Consider the following 27,391-nt stretch of genomic DNA (forward strand, 5'->3'; position numbering starts at 1 on the left):
TAAATACGGCTGATTTGTATGACTAATAGCTATAATTTTTTAACTACGTTGGAAAGCATCTATTGTGGATCAGGTGCATGTATCAGAATATTGCTATATACGTCCCCTGTAGGCCGGCTGTCTGTCCTATCCTGTTTTTTATATACAGTTTATTTCAGCGTTTCAACGAAAAACATTTGGTGTTCATAATTTTTGTCATGTACTGTGACTGTTTATGAAAAGACATCTACAGAGGTTGGGAATTGTTACAAGTCAAAGGGCCAAGCAATACATTTGTTTAACTAACGAGGGCTATAAGCACTATCTGAAATTACTTCATCATAAGTTTGAAAAACTTCACCAGACAATTAGACGAAAACGTATGCATCACCAAAAGGTTGTGAATGTCATTAAAGAACATTTCAGTGTAACATAGCAGGCATAGATAGCGCGTAGGATCGCAATATATATACTTAGCTAGCTGCTCAATCATATGCATGACTAGGAAAATGTACGCGATATAATTGCCGCCTATAGCCACTTTAAAGAGACGAACAAGCCAAATATTCTAATATAAGTGGTTATCATTTTGATCAATACGTTACCTCGGTTATAAAGTACAATGTTAATGTTTTTCACCAACCAACCAACAAACGGCTTCTTTAGATTGAACTTTAAGAAACACATTTGACATACAACTTTTTAGCTTTTTGGTAACTTTCCCTGACATATTAGGACTTAACCAGTTAGACTTAGTTCCTTTACGATTGATGTTGAAGAAGATCAAAAGGTAAGTTTCAGATCAGGTAAAGAGAGATATCATTGCGTAAGTGAGAAAGAGCTGGAGATGGAGGCGAGATGAGACATAAAACACCGATATTATTGACTTCAACAAATACCATGCATATATGCCCATGATGTACATGATTATCAGACATATATAGGCTTACCTGCCCTCATATGAAATGCGATTTGCTAACTAAACAAATTAAACTACATAATTTGACTTTGAATATATATATTTATATATTCATACACAATTTTTGAGAAGTACCTGTGAAGATACACGTACACATGCGGCATTGCTGAAGTTCTATAAATAGGAATCAATTAGGCATAAGCTAACACATCGAGTTACTAGTTCTTCTATACTCAATCAGAATCTAGCTAGTTCATAATCTCTCAATTGTTATTAACCATGGCTTCCTATTCTTCATCTTCTTCTTGGCCATTCTTTTTTTTTGTTCTAGTATCATCATTGTGCATGTTTGGCATGCACATCAGTACAACATCAGCTCAGTTGTCTTCCACTTTTTATGCAACTAGTTGCCCTAACCTCCTCCCTACCATCCAAGCTGCAGTAGTAAATGCAGTGTCAAACGAACCTAGAATGGGAGCTTCTCTATTACGTCTTCATTTTCATGACTGTTTCGTTAATGCAAGTGAACTACAACAAACACTCCGTACTAATTTCAAATAGCTAGTAAGCATATGCTTCCATATATATGGTACTAATTGTTGCTTGAAATTGATTACAGGGTTGTGATGCTTCCATTCTGCTGGATGATACATCAAGCTTTACTGGAGAAAAGACAGCAGGGCCAAATGCAAATTCAGTAAGAGGTTTTGATGTCATTGACACCATAAAAACTCAAGTTGAGGCACTCTGAGCCAAAAGTGTTTCTTGTGCTGACATTCTTGCCGTTGCGGCTCGAGATTCTGTTGCTGCCATAAGTCAATTTATATTTATTAACCATTTTGTTCCTGTTCTTTTGACTTTTACCTAAATATTTTAAATATTTTTTTTAGTAATTACGCAAACATGTATATGAAAAAAGATGGCTCAATTCTTAAAAATGTCACTCTTGGAAATGTGTTTCCAAAAGTGCCGCTCTAAACCCAAATTTACCAAAAGTGTCACTATATGATATTTCTGTCCCTGATATTAGAGGACCCTTAATTGTTTAATATTATTTTCAACTTTCAAAACTTAAAGTAAGTGTTTTTTCGTGTGGTTTTCAGTGCAAAGGTCCTGATGAAAAGGTCAGGACACTTTACTAGACTCTAACATATTTTTAAAAAATCTTATGTTTTGAAATGAAAATTTGGAAATCACATTTTTTTAATGGTATTTAAGTGTTTAGGGTCCCTAGGAGGGTCTGGATTCCGGACAGGACCTTTTTGGACCCACTCTAGTTTTCTAATAGAAAAAAATATTAAAATAAGATAATTTTTGTTAATATTTTGTTGTCAAGTTCCAGGACCCTTTAATTGGACCCTATACTGGATTCTTGGATTATTAATAAAATAATCTTGTTAATGGAATTAAATAAGATTTGAAAGTTCTGGACCCTTGGAAGTAGGTCAGGACCTTAGTTTAAGGACCTTTTAACTTGACCACTTAGGCGTCATGTAGGCGCCATGTAGATGACAAGTAGAACGAACGAGGTGAGGACCTTTTCTACCAGGGTCAAGACCTTATAATTATAAGTCGCGACCCTACGCTGAAGACCTTTCTCAACTCGACCACGTAGGTGCCATGTAGGTGACAACGGGAATGAACGAAGTGATAACATTTTTACTAAGGTCAAGACCATCTAAGCCGGGACCCTACCGTTTGACGGGACCCTAACGCTTCACCTTCCTTACACCCCCGTTACACCCCTCTTTTCCTTACATAACCCACCCAAGTTCATTCTTTTTTTTTAGCGGTTCATCTTCTTCTTCTTCCTTTTTTCATCTTTTTTTCTTTTTCATGGAAGCTACTACGCGATGAAAGCAAATCATCCAACTGAGATAGAGAAGGAATGATCTATAGGTGAGCTTAACTTTAAGCTCTTTCAAATTCGATATTAAATTTGGGTTAATTTCAATTTCAAACTCAAAGTTAGGGTTCTTAAATATGTGTTGGGGATTCGAATCCATGTTTATTTATATAGTTTACAGTGAAATGAGGTATGGGTTATCTTTAATTTTGTGTTTTGGTTACTTAATTTATGTAGGGTTCATGATACAGGATGATCTTATAACTGATAGTATGTTATGTTTTGTGAAATGCAGTTGCTAATTTGTCGTCGCCATAATGATAAGCAAAGTTGTTCTCATCCACTAACTGATAGTATGTTTTGTGAAATGCAGTTGCTTTTAGAACCCTAAATTGTCGTCGCCATAATGATAAGCAAAGTTCTTCTCATCCACTGCAATGGTGAATGCATGCACAAAAAGGTAATGATGACTACAAAGGTATGACACATCTTGCGGGGGTACCTGATAAGTACACTTTTGAGGATGTGAAGAAGAGAGCAATGGATATTTTAGGTTTCGTGCGCAAACCTTGTTTTGTTGTGTATGGCCTCATAGATGTCCCGGGAACCTCATTTAAGCAAAGGATTAAGATTTTTGGTGAATAAATGTTGATTTTTTATGTTGGCCAGACATGTGGAGTCCCAAGCTTTTACACAATCAAATATGGAGAAGAAGTAAAAGTAGATATTCCTCCCTGACTCCCAAAACAACTACTGGAGATTACAGCGGATCCAAGATGCTTCCCCACACTCCCTTGACCCCTCTTAACAATCTCACGTCGTGTTCCAGTGAGGATTATCAGTCCAAGAATGAAACCATCAAGGGATATGGTGGTTTTAAAGGTACGTTTATTTGTCCCTCTTGTTATTGTACTTTTGTATTATGTTTTTCCTGACCAAATAATCACACTAATGTTGAATGTTTTATTTTTCAGCGAGTACTAGTGGTCCAAAGGCTAGGAGATGTCTTCAACCAGTAATAACTCCATCATCCAAGAAACTCCGATGTCTTCATGATGCGACAACAACTCCAGCGCCGGTTCTGGATATTCCTAAACCCCCGAAGGATATGAAGTACAATGATCTATGTGTGGGTAACACTTTCAAAAGAAAGGGGAGCTGAAACTTATACTTACAATAGCCAAAGTAGAAATAAATTTTGAGTACAAAGCTTTTAAATCCGACAGCCAGAGGTTTATTGCCAAATGCAAAGACAAGACATGCGAGTGGCGTCTGCGAGCAGTTCCCTTAGATTCTTGTGGGTGGTGGAAACTCACAGTTGCAAACGATGTGCATACTTGTGAAAGCAACAAAAGGACTGACCGTGAATTAAGAACCAAAGCGGCCGCTACTGGAATTGCAGAGCTTTTCAAGCACAAATTCAAAGAACTAGATGCGGCATTTACGCCCAAACAACTGTTTAAGGACATAAAAAGGGATTATGGAGTGGTTATAAATTACCGGCAGGGATACAACGCTTGCAAGCGTGGTATTGAGCTGATCAAAGGTAGCCCTGATGAATCGTACCAACACCTCGTTGGTTATAGTCACATGCTTGGTGCTCGTAACAAGGGTACTGTTACCGAGATTGTAACTAATTCGGATGATTCTTTTCTATATTATTTTTTTGCTTTTGGAGTATGTATTGAAGGATTCAAAAACTGTTTCAGAACCGCATTTGTGGTTGATGGTACACATCTTACAGGGCCACGCCAAGGAGTTCTACTGTCAGCCGTTGGAATGGATCCCGGTGAGTCGATCTATCCTATTGATTTTGTTGTTGTTGATTCATAGAATAATGAATCTTGGGAATGGTTTATGAGAAAGTTAGTCGGAGTACTTGGCGATAAGTATGCTATGAATGAAGATGTTGTTGTGGCAACAGACAGGCACCCATCGATCGGTAAAGCCATAAGGTTGGCGTTTCCTTGTGCTAATCAAGTATACTGCATCCACCATCTTTTTGGTATTTAACAAGACTTTATATACTATAAACACACGAGTTTTGTGTTTAAATAGATTTGATGTTAGTTATCTGAATGGATACAACGTTAACCTTGATTTGTGTTTAGTATAACTTATCAGACTGTATGTATTTATGTGTGCGTATCTAGATAGAGTTATGAAGTCAATGAAAATAGCATCATATTGCATATAATGTCCCAGCGGAGGTGGCAGAACAAGTTTTGTAGCATCAATAGCATCATATTGCATATATGTACAGTCCAAACAAGTTTTGTTGTCCACCCTGTTGTATGATACATTTAAGACATATATATATATATATATATATATATATATATATATATGCATGCTTCATGTTGTACTTATAGGTCAATCCTGTAATGTTTGACCTTGCAGAAAATATCAAACAGACCTACCACAACGCCACGGCTTCGGTGGCATTTACAAGAGCTGGAAAAGCGTTTAGAAATGATGAGTATGAACTTGCTATGAGAGACCTAGGTTTAGTGAGCCCTGCTGCTTTAAAATCTGTAGTGAATCTTGGACCGGAAATGTGGGCCAAGGTGAAGGCTAGAACAGGTCGTTTTACTCTCATGACTACAAACGCCTGTGAAACTTTCAATTCAAGAATAGCTGATGTTAAAGGTCTTCCAATCTGTCATTTAGTCGATTACATTCGCAGGTTCCTTATGGAATGGTTCTGCGAACGTAGACAACTAGCTCGTGATCGGCAAGATCCTTTGAGTCAACATGCACGGTATATAATCAAAGAACGGTGGGTTGTGGCAAAAAGGTTTGTGGCTTGCCATGTCGATGGGGACGAATATGAAGTGGACGAGGGTGACTATGAAGAGCAGCACACCGTCTATCTTGACCGAAGGTCTTGCACGTGCAAAGTGTTTGACTATCAGCATCTTCCGTGTCCCCACGTACTTGCAGTGTGTGAGACATATAAGATAAAAGAAGAAGGCCTTTGTGGGGAATATTATAAAACATCGGTTTGGAGATCTATGTATGAACCTAAAATATATGGTGTGTTGAGCCCAGAAACTTGGGATGTCCCAGCGGAGGTGTCAGAGCGGGTGGTGCTTCCTCCAAAAACTACATCGGAAGTTGGTTGTCGGAGCATCAAGAGGAAAAGGTCTGCCATTGAAAAACCTAGAAAGAAAAGAGCTTGTTCAAGGTGTCACCAGACAAGGCATTATGCTAACAGCAAACGTTGTCCCAAGGCTTAGAACTGGAGTGATTTGGTTGCTGACATTGCTTACCTTGTTATGTTTGTTTGAAATAGTTTAGGCGGCATCATTAGTAGAGTGGATTTAGTCATATTTTCATCCTCAGGGTAAATTAGTTTTTCTCAGACTTAATATTAAACCTTAAATTTCAGAAATTAGGTCTTTTGTAATTGAATTTTGGAATTACCCTTTGAAAAGGAATTCCTTAGTTATCTTATGTTTATTAATTGTAAGTTCTACTGGCATGTTTCATGTGAACTGATTACAAGAATCAAAAATAATTTACTACCATGTTGTTTTAGTGATTGGTAGCTAGGTGATGCACTCTTTTAAACGTGCTAATGTTCATTTACTTTTCTTATTGAAACAACGAAAATTATATAGCCATAACTAGGAAAACTTAGAAGTAAAAACAGTTCCATCGTACCTAATAAAAAGGACTTCAAATATAAAATAAACTAATCAGACATTATCTTAGACCATTCTTCATCACTTTTCTTTTCAAGTTCTGCGTTCTTGTGCCTTCGGATATCGCTCTTCATTGCACCATTCATCAGCTCAAAAAGCGCAAGATCTTGAAACAAACTTTGTCCAAAATTCTCTTCCTTGATCCATACGCCGCTGCCATGATAAGGAATGATACATGACTCCGGTACTGAGATCCTTAACCTGTTGCATTCTTCACGTAACTGGCGATCCTCCTTTACTAACTCAAACCACTCCTTACAGAATTGGCTACCGTTTTTTGTTGTGTAGAAATTAGTTACTACACGCTTAGCAATAGGTTTTTTAGAGTCAACAAACTCATCACCATTCGACGCAACACCATTCCTCCCATATATGGTAGTATATTGATTTCTTGTTCGGGCAGTTGAATTAAGTGAGGTTACGTCAGACTGTTGAGAAGATCCTGCCATTGTTTTCAGATGATTTGAGATAAATACTTGTAAACAAATGTACCTAATAACAGTGATTTTCTTTACCCTAGAGATTATTAAGCACAAACGAATCTGAATGATGTCCATTTATACTTATGTTGGCAAACATGTAGAATTTAATGCCAACTAAATATAGCTGGCGCCTCTCATGTTCACCTCTCATGTGTAACTGAAAAGAAAAAAGCAAGCTGTTTTTGACTAATTACAATTAGTCAAAAAGTTTTTTTTTTGTTTCTTTTTTTCACGTTTCCCAATTAGTCTTTTGTTGGCAGCTTACGGGTTGTGTTACCTTTCAAAAACAAAAGAGATAAGGAAGAAAAAAAAGCAAATTTAAAGCTTGTCCCATTATTGGGTAATGTTTACACACATTGAAAACATTCCCTTCGAATCCTCTCATATGTACCTGAAAAGTGAAAACCAATTTCTTTTCATCACATTAGCCACATCACCTCCATGCCATAAGGGGACAAACCGTTACCTCTATCACTATTAAAAATTGTGCATAAAAATGGTCCAATAAGGGACAAATTATTGTGGCGGCCTGTAGTTTACTTTAAGACAAAGCAGGTGGGGGTGTGGGAGTTGGGAAGTAAATGCTTATTCAAATTTCAAAGCAAATGGGTGATTCATTTAACATAACAAAGAAAAAAAATTATAAACAAAAGGAAAATCAAACAACTTAGATATGAGTGAGGTAGGAAGATGCTTTCTCAGTCTACAATTATATACATACATATATATATATATGACATCCAACCCTTAGGAGTGATTCCTTACAATTTAAACTACCCACTTCGATCACATGGGTTCAAGATCAGAGAGCAAATCATGTTTGGAAAAATGTTTTTCTAAAATTCCTTCAAAAAGAAGACGTCAAAGCAACCAAAAAACCAACAACCTACCAAAACCAGCGGATGAGGGTTCTTCAAGTATGTCTTTAACAAATCTGGATACTTCTGCCAATGGAGTTATGTCCTATGAGGAATGTATGACGCGATTGAAGAAGGTCGTAGATTAAGAAAGGAAACAGTTGAGTTGGGTCTTCCAGTTACGCCGTTGCCACCTCTTGGAGATCTATTACACCATACATACAATGATCTGGTCAAATGTGTTAATTCTATAAGAGCTGAGAATAACGCAATTAATAGGAGATTGATTAATCGGAAGAAGTATTCTGCTCTACATGGGACTAATATGTAACTGGAGTGGTAGTAAAATCAATCATTTTCTCTTTCAGTATTATGGTAAAAAAAATTTATTTAGAGCAATATGTATGAGTGGTAATTTAGTATACCTTTTATCTTCTGTTCAGTTACCTGGTAGTAACTGAAGTTGTTGTGCAAGTGCAATGCAGCAGGATAGTACTTCAGAGTATAAATTTACGAACAATATCGCAGTTCTCCATTGCTACTTTGTTGCTCTCCCTTTGTATTCAGCGAGCTTCATACTGCACAGCTGACGACAAACAAAACCATCATCTTAGGTTTGATCCAGAACAAAACTATCAAAATACATCCCGAATCAGACGAACATACATTTTCATAAAATATAGAAAGGTATTTATCTACCATAATTCAACTTCTTCAACATAGTTTTCTAAGAAAACTAATGCATACATAATGTTCAAAATGTTACCATCTCAAAGGGGGTCAAACACCCATCAAAATTATATTTAGATATCCCTTTGTTAGCAGAAAAACCATAGTATCTTTTCTATAATTCATATATTGGTCAACGCGTAACTATATGCTGGGCACTCAACAATCATCACACAATAAGTATATATAGCAATAAGGTATATATACTTCCAATAAGGAAGTATATACATATGCAGGTCTAACAGGAAACTGGCCACTAGTTAGTAGTTACAAAGTTTATTCCAACAAGGTAACAACTTCCATATCAATTTATCAAAAACAACAAACAAACAAAAAATATATATCATCAACACCAATCCACAACTTCCATATCAATTTCTCAGCTTCAGTTGAAGTCCTTACATTTACTAGCTTCAAATTGGAGTCCTTCAATTTCTTCTCAGCTTCAGTTGGGCGTGTTTCCATGTTCCTAACTTAGTTCTCTATTCATCTTCACATTCATTTTCTTTTTCATTTCTTTCTTTAGGTTCTCAACCTGCAAAATCAACAACAATAAAAAAAAATCACACCAATACATAACTTTCATATCAAATTAAAGTTCAAGTCATTCAATTTAAGTAACTAACCTAAAAACAAACCGATAAATCCCATATTAAAACCTAACTCCATGCATCTGCATAAAAATACCAAAAACAAAAAAAATTGGTTAAAATCAACAAGCCAAACCTAACATCAGTATTATACAAAAGGTAGAAATCACCTAAATCGAATAAAATCAAGTATACCCGATACGAACTGCGACTAAAGATGTTGAGATCTACCTGTAGAAGATCTGAACTGCAACTTAAGTTGTTCAATCTACCGGAAACCAACCAGAAAAAAATAATTGTTATACCCCCGTTAAGAAATCGACCAGTAAAAAATCAAGAAGATAAAAAAAAATTGATAAAAACCCTAATTGTACCTGCTGATTTTGTAAAATCAAACATAACTGCTGCACAATTGAAAGATGTTGAAGGTTAATAATCATAATGAATTTTAATGAGGTTTTGTCATATAGGGCTTAAATGGTTGGTAATGGTGGAGTTCAAAGAGAGGAGGAGATATTTTGGCTGGTTTGGTTCTCGTTTGCAAATGAACTGATGAAGAGAGAGGGGATACATCAGGTAAAAGTGATAATTAGGGTTATGGTTTGCTTATATTGGTGGCAACGGTTGTAATTACTGTGAATCTTTAGGGAAAATTCGCGACATTTAGGGTTTCTCCCTAAATCGATGGCCAATAACCATCTATTGTGTCTCATATGGATTAAGAATCCAATGGTTCACATAAACCTATTTTGTTCATACAGATCATGAAGTTTGTGTTTCTTTGCTAAATTGTGTTTCTTTGCTAAACTCAATTCGTGTTTTCGGGGTATTAACAACCTTCATTATGACCAAGTATATTAATAAATGTCGTGTATATTTTAGTCCACGTCTAGATATGGATCATATTTCATATTGTCAGATTTCGAATTAATAGAGATGAAATATATCATATTTCAACATCTCGGGTTCAAAGTTTACTAGAGTTAAAACAGAGGTTCTCATTTCGGTGAACTGAATATGAAATCTATCGGATTTCGACATCTCGGGTTCAAAGATTACTAGAGTTAGACACGAGGTTCTCGTTCGGATGAACCGAGGATGGATTATATCAGTTCTTATCATCCCGGTTTCGTATATTACACGAGTGAGACTGGAGTATATCACTCGGATGAACTGAGGATGGATCATATGAGTTCTTATCATCCCGGTTTCGTATATTACATGAGTTACACCCGAGTCTCTCACTCGGATGAACTGAGGATGGATTATACGTATCTACGGACCTTATCATTTGTGCTTGAGTGTTAGCAATCTACCCTAACGTCGCAGCACTCTCCCGAACATCTCCAGTCGAGCGGTTGCCACCATCTCCATCATTGTTAGAAGCCATGAAACAAGGATCAAACCTTTCTATGAATCCAATTGACGCAGCGGTAACGATAAGAAATAACCTTGAATCCACAAGGTGTGTTTTGAATCCACAAAACACTGTTCTGAATCCTGCACACAAGGTATAATCTCAAGAGATTTGTGTTTTGAATCCACAAGAACAACAAATAGAACACTTGAAAATACACAAACAGAAAACTAGTTCCTTTTAAAATAATAATCATCAATAACGTTTTACAAATCAGTATCCTAAGATTAAATACTAGTAGGTAGTTATAGGAAGTTAACACACACATTAGACACACAAGATAAGAAACTGAAACTAGAAACTGAAAATAACTATTAGATATTTTCTGAAAGTTGTAACTGTCAGGTGTGACTATCCTTGTTCTGCATCAGTCTCTCACTCGGATGAACTGAGGATGGATTATACGAGTTCTTATCGTCCGGGGTTCTTATATTCTTGAAAATACACAAACAAAAATCCATTTATCCTCCCATATATTGACTTTCATTCCATCACCCATTTCCTAAATATTGTTTTGTTCAACTAAAATTATTCCTTTGTAGATACATTTCCACATCCAAGAGCTAGAGGAAGGGATTTTATCTCTAAAAGCAGAGTTTCTATGTGTTCCATTTTTTTTTACTATGCTTTCAAACAGTTTTATTTTGGTTTTATCTATAAATAGAGGTGTTCCTAGATAAGAATATTTCAGGGCTCACTAGAACAGAAGGTGAAATTAGGGATTCAAGAGAATCCCCCCAAAAAGGCGAAGAGAAAAATAGTCTTCTTGCAATAGAGATATTATTATCAGATAAAGATGGGGAATCAGTATTTGGTACCGGGTCTGGAGAGTCCGACCCGGATCCGACTTCAAGAGTAGTCATGGGACCCGCATAAGCTTGGTTTTGTGTTTTTTTTTTTTTTGAAAAGACCACCAGGGAAGGGATAGAAAGCCACAATTAATTTTGGCAAATCAAGACAGAACTAGGTTGCATGCAAAACATATCATTCTGCCGCACGTCCTAGGTTAATTAAGACTGAGAGACTAGGAAGAGGTAGAGGAAACTCAGACAGCAAAAGAAGGAGACAAATCAGCAAAAAAAGATTATAGGATCCTGAGATGATCTCTCTCGGGATAGAGATAGAGACGAACTAAGCATGTTGAAAAGAAAAAGAGATTATAGGATATGCATGATGAAAATATGATTTACTATTCGGAAATGATTCGCAGAATTACTAACTAGGTTCTGTTGTATATTTTTACTACCTATGTATTATATATTGTTTTTAAACTTTAGTGGATTTTTATACACATTTTTGCTACATGTGTATTCTTAGTTTTTAAATTTCAAGTCACCCAAACCAGTGATCTTTAGCTGACACTGATTTAAAATTTTTCGTGTGGTTGTAGTAATAGTGGTAAGGGGTATCGTTCAAACTCGAACTTGTGAAGGTAACTTTTTTTTGTAGATTTAAATAAATAAAATTATATGCACAATATTAACAAAATATGGGAGAGAATTTTTACTGGGGATCAGGATTCCACCATCCACCAAAATTTATGTGATTCAATAACAATTCTTTTCATGCAATTCTAGACAATATAACTCCAATCAAAGGAAATTGTGATTCTAATCATTGCCTAAATTAGATTTTGAAAACATCCATTGTTAATCGCGAGCATGAAGTATCAAAAGCAATTTACTAAGCATACTCCATCAAGAGAAAACACAATTGATTAATAAAAATCATTTACTCTATATTTATTCGGTGCAATTAATCATAAAAGAGTTGCATAAATAAATTTTACCACATAACTTTTGAAAGAACGGCTTCCTCCGTCACCCCTGGGATTGGATTTAGCTACTCATGATGAAAAACCTCTCAAAATGATTCATTGATGCTCAAAAGTTGTTTACAATCAAGAGAAAATGTAAATATAATCGGGTTTGCAACGCATATAAACGTTACACACTGCTGTTACAAGAGCGACAGAAATGAAAAGCTGTTCCCTGGTTGAATCGACCCACAGCTGAGTGTCGCAGACGCTTGCAAAGAACGACTGCTGATGCAAGTCTGTTCTTCCCGTTCTTCCTCTCTCGCACCAGCAGAAACTTTCTCTCTGTATGTTTTTGTTCTTTGATTCTCTCGACTCCAAACTCTCCCCCAAAACTCTCCAACCCTTCTATGAGTCTCGTAACCTCTTTATATAGCCAACAAGGGATGAAAATATCCCGTCATAACTCTGAATCCTCTCGGTTGAATGCAAGAATATTTTATCTTTACTCTCACAGGAATCACCGAGATTTCCTTGTATATATTCTAAACATAGAATCCAACGTCGCAGTGAATATATTCTCAAATAACTTCCATATATCCGAACCAATCACCAGAGATATTCCCGGTCCCTGTTGTGAACAAATTCTCGAGAATATCTCCCAGAATATTCACGTATACCCTGTTTAGCTCTCCCGGATTTTCCAGCCACTTCTGGCCCTTCAACTCACCCCTGTTAGCTTCCTATAAGTCCATAGAATAATCCCAAACATTTCCAGCCCTTTAATCTCCTTAAAACTACCCAAACAATTATATCGAAAATCTTCCAGGCGTAAGAACTAGTTTCCCGCCAAATTTTACGTTTCAAATGTTGAAGATGGGTTACCCCCTAACCAGTCCTGGTGTCCCTTTAGCAGATGCCTGGAAATGGGTCACCCCTTAGTAATTAGGTTACCCCTTATCCAAAATCAAGGGTCCGTATAGCAAGTGTCCTCTGGGGCATTTTCCGCACTTTTTTCGGGGTTCCTCCGGGGCATTTCTGGGGTACTTCCGGTACACTTCTGGGGCGCTTCCGGCACTCTATCAACGGAGGTCCAAACGCCGCATTTTCAGCCAATTTCGCTGCAAATCCTTATTCTTCTAAAAACACCTACAGGGACATAAAAAACCATAATAAATATAAATTCGAGCACTAATAATATATACAATTGAGATTATATAAGACACATAAATGTGCCTATCAAATACCCCCAAACTTATTATTTGCTAGTCCTCGAGCAAAATTTATTCTTGAAAAGTGACCGAGTTAATCTCGGGTGGGTTTCTCAGAGGTGTACCCACAAAAACCAATACTCCATACCCTAGCTATCTACGCAGAACCTTGGAAAGCACTAAGGAACCTCCTTGGTTGGCATACAATTATTGATTCTAAGAGGAAGAACCCTGATGCGAAATTCCAATTGATGTACACGAGTTTGCACTCAAGCATACTAAAATTCATATAAGTGACAGAGCTCTACTAAGATAGTTTCACGATGGACATCATACTCGGAGTCAGACTAATCACATGAAAAGATTAAGAAGATGGAAAGAAAAATGTAGATGGTTGAAAAGCGAACGGTGTTTCCCATATCTGTCTGAAGGCCTCTGCCAAGATGAACCTAACCTAAATAACTGAGATACCGGTCTGACTAATATTAACACACTGGCATATACAAGGGAACCAGTGGTCAATAACTTAAATCTAGATCAACAAACTGGCAAATACAAGGGAACCAGCAGTTGACTACACATAACAATAACCATATTTTTTTTTTAACTTAACGGCATGAATAAATCTTTTTGATCCAAGCGCATGCTTATTGTCAGCAGATTACACGATAGTTCCCACGGGTCCTGCATTCCACGCTTGCTTAGGCGACGGAAACAGGGAGAACACACGCATATTGCTATCCAAGTGTTAATACTTATTCCGATTGGTCTAACTGGTCCGGTCTTTTTTTTTTTTTTTTTTTTGGAAAAGGTAACTCAGTCACTCTATTTCACCCTAGCAAAGGTAACAACTTGAATCGTGTGCCCCACCAAATCACTTGAAACAAAAGAAAACTAAAAATAGAAAGTGAAAAGGACTCGACAAGATATGGCGAAACTATCATGTTATTTCTAACACCTGAGCTCTGTGCTTTTATGAATAGACTCTATAGATGTTTCCATCTAGTCAGATTGGTTCCTCAACTCCTAAAACAAAAATGTTTCCATCCACTTAGATTGGTTAGTGCTATCCTAAATACGCATAAATTTCTAGGCTCTGGAGTTTATTTATTACGCAACTAAAAAGTTTCTCCCAATACCACCAAACTTAAATCTAACATTGTCCTCAATGTTCTAAAGATAAAATTAAAAACATGAACAAGGAGAAACGGTTACTATTTGAAGTAAAAGAGTTAAGGAAGGATATTACCGTGTTGCGTGAGATTGGGTTACCTCCCAAGAAGTGCTAAGTTTAAAGTCTTCAGCCAGACTTAGGAAAGGATTAGTCAACTCGAACCATAAAGTAACAGTCGAAATAACTGTGGGTCTTCAAAACGAAAAAGAGTTGACCAAAGGAAACTACCATAACCCAAGAAAGTGAACAAGAATAACATGCCCTTATCTAGTTTCCTGATTAAGATACCTATGTCCCATTGTGGTTCAGGTTCAGGTTCTATGAAAGGATCTTGATAGAAAATTTTCATTGGATGCACTTCCTCATAGCTAAGATCCAACAGTTCAGGTTTAAAAGTCTGGAAAAACTCAATTAAAAATAATAACAACCTGAATAAATGGGGATCCTTAAAGTCAATCAGATTTGACTTACACAGCTGACCACAAAGAGAGTGGTGGTCTTCCTTAAACAGATGTGTCGACCCTAATCTCCTAAAGTAATTAGGTTTAGTCTCAAAACTTAATAATTGACACATCTGAAATTTATATGTTCCCACAATTGGAAGAAAACTATTTGGTGGGAAAACAAAGTCAATCTGGTGATCATAGCCTGGGCAAACCACATCAACCAGAGAATGGGTTTCTAACGACTGAACTCCTTCATGGACAACATTAGGCTCGGGAAAACGAGTATGAAGGTAATCTTGTAAAATGGTCGAGGCACAAATATCAAGTCCTAAGTGTAGGGACTTTCTGAGAGTTAAAGGTAAGGCACTAGGGAAGTGATAATCACCCCCAAACTTAGAGTTTTCAGTGTCTTTAGATAGATCTCTAATTATTTCTTGAATTTCCGTATCTTCAGAGTCCTTAAAATATTCAAGAGATTCTTCTAAGTTATTATCAGGTAGTGCATCTTTACTCATCTCTACGGGTCTATCTTCTTCTTCCAAGACTATTGTTTCTAAGTCGCTAGACTCTAAAACATTATTTTCGAAATGAACCCGTTCCTCTAAACCACTATCGGCTTCGTAATCAAAAGGAAAAACTACATCGTCTAAAACGGTGGTATCCCTAATCAAATCCTCGTCCTTTTGAATAGGTGAATAATCATAAAAATTATTTGGATTTAAACTAGAAATAATATAATCACTATACAACTCAATTGGATTACTAGACTCCTGATCACTATGCCTACATATTTCGGATTCTTCATTACTGCTATCCTCATCATCATAGTACGAAAATGATTGAACCTTATCTAAATAAGTAGTGTCTTTTATTCTAACCTCGTCCTCTAAATTAGGCAAATATTCACTATTGATATCAAGGGTAGAATTGGAAACACTATTTTGGAAATTTAGATTATTTCGAGCAGCATTAGCTAACTGTTCATTTTCTTCCTCTAAACGTGCTTGAATTTCACTGAGCGTAACACTTATACGTTCACAAGTCTCATTGAATATCTTAGACCGTTGTGTACTCTCTTCTCTTGAACTAACTGCACGTTCATACTCCCTTCGAATTTGTTGGTAGGTTTCTTCTAGAGATTGAACAGGTTTAGAAATGTCATAATCAAGACTAGTTTTTAAGTAATTTTCCAAAAACGCATGACTAGTACTATAATATTCCTGATTTTCTTGCTCGTAAGACCAATTCGTGTGTGGATAGTAATTGGGCTCACTATGGTATGAACCATAACCTTGAAAAGGTTGGCGTTCCCAACTACTATTCCCACCATGGTCATAAAACTGATGATGCCCATATTCAAATTCAGGTCGATACTCATTGTATTGGCTTCTATCATACCAGTTCGACATTCTTAATTGCAAGGGAATTCTACACAACCACAAACAAGGCTGACTCGACCAAATCAAACCTATAAAATCTAGCAAACAACAAGCATGATGGCTCCACTTAGATTGTTTCTAGACTTGCTTCTATCTCTCGAAGGGGAATTCGTTAAAATTTAAGCAAACCCCTATGGAATCAATCCGAGTCAAAGTAAGTTGAATCGAGGTGAGGGAAGCTTAGTGGAGCTTTGATACCCAAGGCCTCACCGCAGTACAAGGCGGCGCAGTCACGCATTCAACTCACAGAAACCGTCATGAACTTCGAGGTGTGCTTAAGAAAGTAACCAATATCCTTCGAAATTTTTTCCTAATAAGCGCGATACCCTATCGGTCTCTTTATAATCAGATTTTAAAGCTTGGGTTCGCGTTAGGTTTTGTTCTCCTAAAGCGGGCAAGAAGGGAGCGGTGATGAAATCCGAACCCTTATCTTGTTTAGGCCATCCCTTGCCCTTTACTAGGAAAATAAAGACAGTCCAGTTCGTCCTCAAACAATTAGCACCTTAAGGAGTACAGTAACTCGCTTGCAGGGGATTCGCGAGTGTTTCGATTGGACTTACCTCCCGTACCAGACGGAGGATGAACCGTTGTCGTCGACTCGGGCCAAGAATCCTATGCCGTGTGCGAACCCGAGGGGCCGAGGTGATATTGTAATCACCGTCCTTCCCTGCACACAGTTTGTATTTAAGGGTACCCTTCCGTAGGGTTTAAAGATTAAAGTCCAAATGTCCAATCCAATTTAAAGTTCAAAAATAAAAATAAAATAAAATAAAATTACAGTTTTCCTCACACACTCAAAAAGAATTAAAAATTAAATCCTAAAATTGTCCTATTTTCTTCTCTTTTCGCTTTAAGCTCTTTCCTCTCCAAGTCCTTAGTTTTCACTTTGAACCTGCAAAATGAAGACAAAAAGAATTAACACTTAGATAGCAATATGCGTGTGTTCTCCCTGTTTCCGTTGCCTAAGCAAGCGTGGAATTCTAAAAAAAAATAATAAACCTAAAAAAAATTCTACCTAAACACAATTCCCCGGCAGCGGCGCCAAAATGATTATGATTTTTCTGGGGTTGTAGTAATGAAGGTTCAAACTCTCGGATTTGTGAAGGATAATTTTTTAGACTTAATAAAAAAAGATAAATATATACAATAAAATATTAACAATGGTGAGAGGTACTGGGACTAATGATTCGGCCAATCTTCATAAAATAGGGCTCAATGAATTATTCTCGACAATAATCGCTCAAAACATAAGTTATATGGACTCTTATTTTGACAAAGTAGATTCTCAAAAAATTGATTGTAAATGTTAAGCATGGAACATCAAATCACCTAAGCTAAGCATGACCCATCTAATCAAATAACACCCAATTTAATCAAATCATATTTCAATTAATTTTTAATGCAAAAGTCTTAAAAAGAATTAATAAAATTACCCATGTATGAAGCTCGGCCTCCTCCGTCGTCCCAGTGTTGGGGTTTAACTCATCATAGTAAAAATGCTCTTAAAATAATTATTTATGGCTCAAAAATGGTTCACAGTGATGAAATAAAGAGAAAATGATGAAAATCGGGTGTTTGCAATGTTTATAATTGTTGCAAACACCGTTATAAAGAACGATAAAAGACTACTGCTGTTGTATGCGTAGCTGACTACGAACCACAGGGACTGGTCGTTGTCACTGTTGAAGAACGACGGTTTTTGGCTGTCTGTTCTTCGTGTTCTTCATCTTCATCAATGGCAGCAGCAGAAACAGAGAAAAATGTTGGATCTTCCTCTGCAGCGCTCTCCTCTCTACTCCCAACTCTCAACACCCTATACTGTGATACCCAAGCACCTTATATACAACATGACACTTAAATCCCGAGAATATCTTTGTAATAACTCCCTTTTCTTCTCTGCAAGTCACCGGAGATTTTATTCTCCATGTTTCCTTTTGCACGCCTCTGTTTCCTTTCAAACTCTGATTATGCGTTAATAGAAGATATTTGGTATTTCTATCTTCTAGGATTCGATATATATCCTTCTAGGTACAATATCTTCCCTCTTTACTCGAGTATCTTCCACATATATTCTTTCCAGGATGCTTCGGTCCCTGTTTAGCTTTGATCTTCTCTAACGGATTGTTCAGCCCAAGTTTTTCGATCCAATTCATTGTACCAAGCCTGTTAGGCTATATTAGGTCCATCCCAATCATTTCCAGCGATTGAATCTCGCTCAAAGCCCACACAAGATCGAACCCTAAACTGCCAGTGAAGTGTGCATGGCATAAGATTTTCCCGCCATTTTTTGAATCGTGAAGAAAGGGTGTCCTCCCCCTAACCAGAACTGGGGTGCGAATAGCAGCTGCCTTGGGGGTGACCTGGGGGTGCCCCTTAGTAATTAGGTTACCCCTTATCCAAAAGAGAGAGTCCGAATAACACTTGTCCTCCGGGTGCCAAAATCAACTTTTCGAGCCGAATTTTCCAAAAATATTTATTTCCAAAAAATACCTACAAATACATAAAATAACAAAATTAGTACAAAATCGAGTGCCAACAATATATAGTATTGAGATCAAATTAGACACAAAAATGTGTCTATCAAATACCCCCAAACTTATTATTTGCTAGTCCTCGAGCAAAATTTATTCTTGAAAAGTGACCGAGTTAATCTCGGGTGGGTTTATCAGAGGTGTACCCACAAAAACCAATACTCCAGACCCTAGCTATCTACGCAAAACCTTGGAAAGCACTAAAGAACCTCCTTGGTTGGCATACAATTATTGACTCTAAGAGGAAGAACCCTGATGCGAAATTCCAATTGCTGTACACGAGTTTGCACTCAAGCATACTAAAATTCATATAAGTGACAGAGCTCTACTAAGATAGTTTCACGATGGACATCATACTCGGAGTCAGACTAATCACATGAAAAGATTAAGAAGATGGAAAGAAAAATGTAGATGGTTGAAAAGCGAACGGTGTTTCCCATATCTGTCTGAAGGCCTCTGCCAAGATGAACCTAACCTAAATGACTGAGATACCAGTCTGACTAATATTAACACACTGGCATATACAAGGGAACCAGTGGTCAATAACTTAAATCTAGATCAACAAACTGGCAAATACAAGGGAACCAGCAGTTGACTACACATAACAATAACCATTTTTTTTTTTTTAACTTAACGGCATGAATAGATCTTTTGGATCCAAGTGCATGCTTCTTGTCAGCAGATTACACGATAGTTCCCACGGGTCCTGCATTCCACGCTTGCTTAGGCGACGGAAACAGGGAGAACACACGCATATTGCTATCCAAGTGTTAATACTTATTCCGATTGGTCTAACTGGTCCGGTCTATTTTTTTTTTTTTTTTTTTTTTGAAAAGGTAACTCAGTCACTCTATTTCACCCTAGCAAAGGTAACAACTTGAATCGTGTGCCCCACCAAATCACTTGAAATAAAAGAAAACTAAAAATAGAAAGTGAAAAGGACTCGACAAGATATGGCGAAACTATCATGTTATTTCTAACACCTGAGCTCTGTGCTTTTATGAATAGACTCTATACATGTTTCCATCTAGTCAGATTGGTTCCTCAACTCCTAAAACAAAAATGTTTCCATCCACTTAGATTGGTTAGTGCTATCCTAAATACGCATAAATTTCTAGGCTCTGGAGTTTATTTATTACGCAACTAAAAAGTTTCTCCCAATACCCCCAAACTTAAATCTAACATTGTCCTCAATGTTCTAAAGATAAAATTAAAAACATGAACAAGGAGAAACGGTTACTATTTGAAGTAAAAGAGTTAAGGAAGGATATTACCGTGTTGCGTGAGATTGGGTTACCTCCCAAGAAGTGCTAAGTTTAAAGTCTTCAGCCAGACTTAGGAAAGGATTAGTCAACTCGAACCATAAAGTAACAGTCGAAATAACTGTGGGTCTTCAAAACTAAATAGAGCTGACCAAAGGAAACTACAATAACCCAAGAAAGTGAACATGTACTGCATACCCTTATCTAGTTTCCTGATGAAGATACCTATGTCCCATTGTGGTTCAGGTTCAGGTTCTATGAAAGGATCTTGATAGAATATTTTCATTGGCTGCGTTTCTTCATAGATGGGATCCGAATCACTAGGTCTTAGAGTCTGTAAAAACTCAAATACGATCTTAGAATCACGAAGTAATAACCTAAATAATTGCGGATCCTCTAAGTCAATCAGATATGACTTCCATAGTTGACCACAGTGAGAGTAGTGGTCATTCTTAGGAAAATGTGTCGATTCCATTAACCTAAAGTACTTAGGCTTAGTCTCAAAACTTAATAAGTGACACATTTGAAATCTATACGTTCCCACAATTGGAAGAAAACTATTTGGTGGGAAAACAAAATCAATCTTGGTATTATTGCATGGGTTAACCACATCAACCAGAGGATGGGTTTCTAACATTTGAGACTCTTGTTGGATATCATTAGGTTCTGGAAAACGATTATGAAGATAATCTTGTAAGATGGTTGAGGCATTGATTTCAAGTCCCAAGTGAGGGACCTTACTAAGAGTTAAAGCACATGGAGAATGATACTCACCCCCAAACTTAGAGTTTTCGGCGTCTCTAGATAGACTGGTCATAACCTCCCTAATTTCTAGGTCGGCAATTGATTTTTCTAAGTCAGGTTCATCCTCGCTAATCTCTACAAGTTCATCTAAGACTATTGTTTCTAAATTGTTTGACTCGATCTCAAGATAAACTGGTTCCTCTAAACCATCATCGGTTTCGTAAACAGGATATACTACATCGTCTGAAACGTGGGTATCTCTAGTCAAATCCTCGTCCTTTTGAATAGGTGAATAATTTTTAAAATTATTAGGATCTGAACCAGAAATATTATAATCATTATAAGGCTCAACTGGGGTAACAAATTCCTGATCACTATTCCCACATATTTCAGATTCTTCATCATCACTATCCTCATCATCATGATACAATTTTTGAAATTCAAGAATTCTCAATCTTTGTTCCAAACTACATGGTCTATGTTTATAATATTTCTCATAGATCGTTAGAGGTGATTCCTCAATAAAAGTTGGAGTATCCATATAACGCTGCCCACGCATATATTCACCAAGAGTCATTTCCGAAGACGTCTCTTGATAACGAGAATTTCTAGACATATATTCTCGCAACGTCATCGCAGGTGGCGTCTCCTCAAAAGGATTCATCACCGAAGAAATATAAACTACAGAGGGATTCTATACAATCACAAACAAGGCCTACTCGACTCCACCAAAGCAAACCTAAAGATTTCTAGCAAACAAAAAGCATGATGGCTCCACTTAGATTGTTTCTAGACCATCTTTTTATCTTTCGAAAGGGAATTCGTTGCAATTTGAGGAAACCCCTCTGGAATCAATCCGAGTCAAAGTAAGTTGAATTGAGGCGATGGAAGCTCAGTGGAGCTTTGATACCCAAGGCCTCACCGCTATCACAAGGCGGCGCAGTCACGCATTCAACTCACAGAAACCATCATGAACTTTGGAGTTTGCTTAAAGAGCAACCAATATTTTTCGAACGAGTTTCCTATTAAGCTCGTTACCCTATCGGTCTCGTTCTATTCCAAATTTTAAAGCTTAGGTTCGCGTTCGGTTTCGTTTTCCTAAGGCGGGCAAGAAGAGAACGGTGATGAAATCCGAACCCTTATCTTGTTTAGGCCAGGCCTTGCCCTTTACTAGGAAAATAAAGACAGTTCGGTTCGTCCTCAAACAATTATCACCTTAAGGCAGACAGTAACCCGCTTGCAGGAGATTCGCGGGTGTTTCGATTGGACTTACCTCCCGTACCAGACGGGCGATGAACCGTTGTCGTCGACTCGGGCCACGACTCCTATGTCGTGTGCGAACCCGAGGGGCCGAGACGATATAGTAATCGTCGTCCTTCCCTGCACACAGTTTATATAATTTTTTTTTTTATTTTTTTTAATAATAATACCCTTCCGTAGGGTTAAAAAAAAATAATAATAAAGTCCAAGAGTCCAGTCCAAAGTCCAAATAAAGTAAAGTGCAAAAGAAAAAGAAAAATAACCTAAAAAAAATATAAAAAAATCTCTCTTTTTTTTTTCTCTCTTTTCTATATATAAAACAAAAAAAAATTCCTCTTTCGCTCCTTTCGCTTTAAGCTTTTCCTTCTAAGGTCCTTAGTACTCCACTTCGAACCTGCAAATCAAAGACAAAAAGAAACGTAAAAAGGAAAAAAAAATAATAAACCTAAAAAAAATTCTACCTAAGCACAGGTCCGCGTCGGCGGCGCCAAAATGATTTAAAAATTTTCGTGTGGTTGTAGTAATAGTGGTAAGGGGTATCGTTCAAACTCGAACTTGTGAAGGTAACTTTTTTTTGTAGATTTAAATAAATAAAATTATATGCACAATATTAACAAAATATGGGAGAGAATTTTTACTGGGGATCAGGATTCCACCATCCACCAAAATTTATGTGATTCAATAACAATTCTTTTCATGCAATTCTAGACAATATAACTCCAATCAAAGGAAATTGTGATTCTAATCATTGCCTAAATTAGATTTTGAAAACATCCATTGTTAATCGCGAGCATGAAGTATCAAAAGCAATTTACTAAGCATACTCCATCAAGAGAAAACACAATTGATTAATAAAAATCATTTACTCTATATTTATTCGGTGCAATTAATCATAAAAGAGTTGCATAAATAAATTTTACCACATAACTTTTGAAAGAACGGCTTCCTCCGTCACCCCTGGGATTGGATTTAGCTACTCATGATGAAAAACCTCTCAAAATGATTCATTGATGCTCAAAAGTTGTTTACAATCAAGAGAAAATGTAAATATAATCGGGTTTGCAACGCATATAAACGTTACACACTGCTGTTACAAGAGCGACAGAAATGAAAAGCTGTTCCCTGGTTGAATCGACCCACAGCTGAGTGTCGCAGACGCTTGCAAAGAACGACTGCTGATGCAAGTCTGTTCTTCCCGTTCTTCCTCTCTCGCACCAGCAGAAACTTTCTCTCTGTATGTTTTTGTTCTTTGATTCTCTCGACTCCAAACTCTCCCCCAAAACTCTCCAACCCTTCTATGAGTCTCGTAACCTCTTTATATAGCCAACAAGGGATGAAAATATCCCGTCATAACTCTGAATCCTCTCGGTTGAATGCAAGAATATTTTATCTTTACTCTCACAGGAATCACCGAGATTTCCTTGTATATATTCTAAACATAGAATCCAACGTCGCAGTGAATATATTCTCAAATAACTTCCATATATCCGAACCAATCACCAGAGATATTCCCGGTCCCTGTTGTGAACAAATTCTCGAGAATATCTCCCAGAATATTCACGTATACCCTGTTTAGCTCTCCCGGATTTTCCAGCCACTTCTGGCCCTTCAACTCACCCCTGTTAGCTTCCTATAAGTCCATAGAATAATCCCAAACATTTCCAGCCCTTTAATCTCCTTAAAACTACCCAAACAATTATATCGAAAATCTTCCAGGCGTGAGAACTAGTTTCCCGCCAAATTTTACGTTTCAAATGTTGAAGATGGGTTACCCCCTAACCAGTCCTGGTGTCCCTTTAGCAGATGCCTGGAAATGGGTCACCCCTTAGTAATTAGGTTACCCCTTATCCAAAATCAAGGGTCCGTATAGCAAGTGTCCTCTGGGGCATTTTCCGCACTTTTTTCGGGGTTCCTCCGGGGCATTTCTGGGGTACTTCCGGTACACTTCTGGGGCGCTTCCGGCACTCTATCAACGGAGGTCCAAACGCCGCATTTTCAGCCAATTTCGCTGCAAATCCTTATTCTTCTAAAAACACCTACAGGGACATAAAAAACCATAATAAATATAAATTCGAGCACTAATAATATATACAATTGAGATTATATAAGACACATAAATGTGCCTATCAGACACTAAGCTGCTAACTCCCTTCAAAGAACATGGAGTAGATAAAATATCTAAGCATCAATTTTTAGAAGCAGAGACAAGCCGCTATACATACATAATTGAAGGATCATAACATGATCAACAAAATATAAACAGATATATCCAGGGTATAAGAGTCCATCGCCACTAACTTAGATTTAGAACTACAGCTGACATCTTTTTCAACTATACACATCCAAAAAACAGGGACCAACATGCTGGCCAGGAATTATACTACAAGATCATATGATTACAGGTTACTATTCACCACTTGTGCCATTCACCTCTATAAATTGTTTCTTGAATAGCTGCACCGCAAGTTCGCATCGATAACGAGTAGCGAAAGCAGGTTCGACTTCACAAACAGGAATCTTCCTGACCATATGCTCGATAAACTTGAAAGCAAACACCCCACAAGAGTTACTGCATAAATAGTATATGGATCAATTCTCCAAATATAAGGTTAAAAATTCAAGGTTAAAAATAGATTTCAAGTAAGACTCACGTATCATTTTGCTTAGGGGTTTTTAAGTCATATCTACACCACCATGGACCGCGGTTGTATGCTTTCTCCAAATAATCACGAATTTGACCGACTTCCGGGTGAATTTTGCTTGAGCGATTATTACGATTCTGTCTAAGAGAATCATAAATTATAATTGTCTTCTCCTTTACTTGAATGGAGACTGCGACCCAGTGAATATTTTCAATACAAACTACACCATATACGACATCAACCTTATCCCAAAAGGGTAAATGCTCACTAGGTGGTGAACCACGGCGTCCTGCTAACCCTAGTCTGAATCTGTCAACTTGGGCAAAATCACCATTCGCAAAATGTTGTTGTTTCACGAGCAAGGAAGCTCAGTCACAATGTATTCATGCAATAATATAAATAAGTAGAAAATATCCAATCTATTTTGCACAAAAACTTACCGGTAAGTGACTTTCAAAGTATGACCAGGTACCAGTGGATTTGTTAGAAGGATAAGACTTGTGCAAAAGCACCAATGCACTGTCAATAATCTGCAGGAAGACCAATAAACATAAAAATTCTCACAACCCAAATGATGTTCTCATTATTAGATTTAATCGTAAATATCAAATGATGCAATATGACTCACATTACCGCATAACCAACCAGTTGAACGTAGTAGTAGTTTATACTCAGAGCAAGACAATAATGATGTACCATCACCATTATAGTTATCGCCATGTTCCTTGATACTGTGGTAAATTAAGATCCATTATAAGGCAACATCATGATTGTTAGTTTTCACATATACAACATCACAGAGAAACAAAAAGGTATACTAGGGAGGAGAAACAACAAGACACAGAAACAAAAGGGTATACTAGGGATGAGGCTAACCCGAGGTTTATGAATCTGTTCACATCATCTATATCCTGCTTCGTTATTTGCTGATCCAATGTGTCTTCTTCAAAATAATTCATGATAACAGGCTCTTCGCTTGTCGGAACCTTTTTTGCGTTCTTTTTCGCCACTTTCCCTGTAGGAGTATACGGGGGCAACAGGGAGGGTGCAGGGTTTATTTTCCTCCTATCCCTTCCCTGACCTTTTGTAACATCATCAGAAAGAACGATAATGGGTGCAGAAGGGCCAGTGCAGGGTTTATTTTTCTGGCGCTTTCTTTTTTTCCCCGTTGATCTGTTACAAATGTTTTTTACCTACATATCCGACACAGTCAAAAAGTCATACCACGATAGTTTTGTGAAAAAAAGTACAAAATATATACGTGCTAATGTAGCAACAAAACTAGAGATGCAACAAATACTTACAACAGCTCGACTCACATCAACTTCCTTATTTGGAGGATTGTACGGATATGGTGGATTTAATTCAATACTGTTGGATCCATTGCCAGGAGTCACATCTGGCTTCTGCATTGCCGCACCATCAAAATCTCCTTCTTCGTTATGTCCTCCAGGTGGAGTCCCCTGTTCAAACAACATAAATATCAGTTCAATAAAACTTCAATATCAGAATAGATGTGACATTCTATCTATCTTAATACAATGAATTTCCAATTAACTTACCGTTTTTGTCTTTGACAATGCATTGTACGTCTTGGTTCCACCAATCTTATCCTTTATTGATTTGATCTCGGCAGTTAAACACTCCACATGATTCAACATTGTTTTATGGATATTACTTACCTGGACACTTAACTCCTCCAACTGACCCTTCACTGCACTTTTAAATACCTTCATTTCACCACTCACCGTCATTTTCAAATCCTCCGTATGACCAATCATTGCATTTTTCACAAAAGACTCGAAAGAAGCAATGACTGAAGTTGATGTCCTAGAACAAAGAACATCAAGTTGGGAGCGAGGATGTGCCACACGTGCTTCTTCCTCATCCTTCTCAAACAGATCTTTTTCCTCCACCACATTTTCATTCCCTGACAGATATTTTTCGTCCTCTTCATCATCCATGTTGCTCTCCTCTGGAACCTGTTCATCCACAAAAACATTTCAGACTCTAACATATTTTCTTCCTCACCCTTCTCAAACAGATCTTCGTTCTCCACCACATTTTCATTCTTTAACGAAACTTCTTCTTCGTCATCTACCAAGGGACCTTCACATAACCCCAACATTACCAAACGCTTTGCATCTTCTTTATGCCACATAATATCATCACACACTTCACCCTGTAATTTTATAAAGTCACTCGACCAAATTAACAATGTAGCAAACAAAAAAATAAAGTAACTAAGGTAGTTATTACTTCATACCTTTGACTCCTCCAAAATCGTAAGTAGAGGCTCATGGTGTATTACTAAATCGCATGTAACACTATGCATATGGGGGCGCCAATTTTCAAAAATAGTCTTGCTTCCAAACTTATCAAGCACTTTCGGCAACACTT

General features: G+C 37.3%; 2 protein-coding genes and 1 pseudogene across 2 annotated transcripts; 2 read left to right on the top strand and 1 right to left on the bottom strand.

The window, feature by feature from the left end:
• The first annotated feature begins 1,125 nt into the window (after nt 1-1,125).
• Nucleotides 1,126-27,391, top strand: part of LOC113322427 — a 31,013-nt pseudogene continuing 4,747 nt past the window's right edge.
• On the top strand, nt 2,531-3,998 carry LOC113322428. The gene is made up of 4 exons (XM_026570506.1): nt 2,531-2,797; nt 3,118-3,204; nt 3,414-3,626; nt 3,719-3,998. Exons 2-4 carry the CDS (start codon nt 3,189-3,191, stop codon nt 3,904-3,906), a joined length of 417 nt encoding a protein of 138 aa, XP_026426291.1. The 5' UTR covers nt 2,531-2,797; nt 3,118-3,188; the 3' UTR covers nt 3,907-3,998.
• On the bottom strand, nt 24,569-25,941 carry LOC113322429. The gene is made up of 4 exons (XM_026570507.1): nt 25,868-25,941; nt 25,620-25,722; nt 25,432-25,521; nt 24,569-24,918 (listed from the first exon to the last, which is right to left on the bottom strand). Exons 2-4 carry the CDS (start codon nt 25,709-25,711, stop codon nt 24,756-24,758), a joined length of 345 nt encoding a protein of 114 aa, XP_026426292.1. The 5' UTR covers nt 25,712-25,722; nt 25,868-25,941; the 3' UTR covers nt 24,569-24,755.

Source organism: Papaver somniferum, chromosome 11 (assembly GCF_003573695.1).
Source record: "Papaver somniferum cultivar HN1 chromosome 11, ASM357369v1, whole genome shotgun sequence".
In the NCBI taxonomy this organism is placed as follows: Eukaryota; Viridiplantae; Streptophyta; class Magnoliopsida; order Ranunculales; family Papaveraceae; genus Papaver; species Papaver somniferum.

Excerpts from the sequence above, each read along its gene's own strand:
- LOC113322428 (XM_026570506.1), top strand. Across the intron at positions 3,627-3,718 it reads GGGATATGGTGGTTTTAAAG|CGAGTACTAGTGGTCCAAAG; the intron begins GTACGTTTATTT and ends TTTATTTTTCAG.
- LOC113322429 (XM_026570507.1), bottom strand. The coding sequence starts at position 25,711 with ATGGCGATAACTATAATGGTGATGGTACATCATTATTGTCTTGCTCTG. Across the intron at positions 25,522-25,619 it reads CTGGTTGGTTATGCGGTAAT|ATTATTGACAGTGCATTGGT; the intron begins GTGAGTCATATT and ends GTCTTCCTGCAG. Across the intron at positions 24,919-25,431 it reads ACTTTGAAAGTCACTTACCG|TAACTCTTGTGGGGTGTTTG; the intron begins GTAAGTTTTTGT and ends CTATTTATGCAG.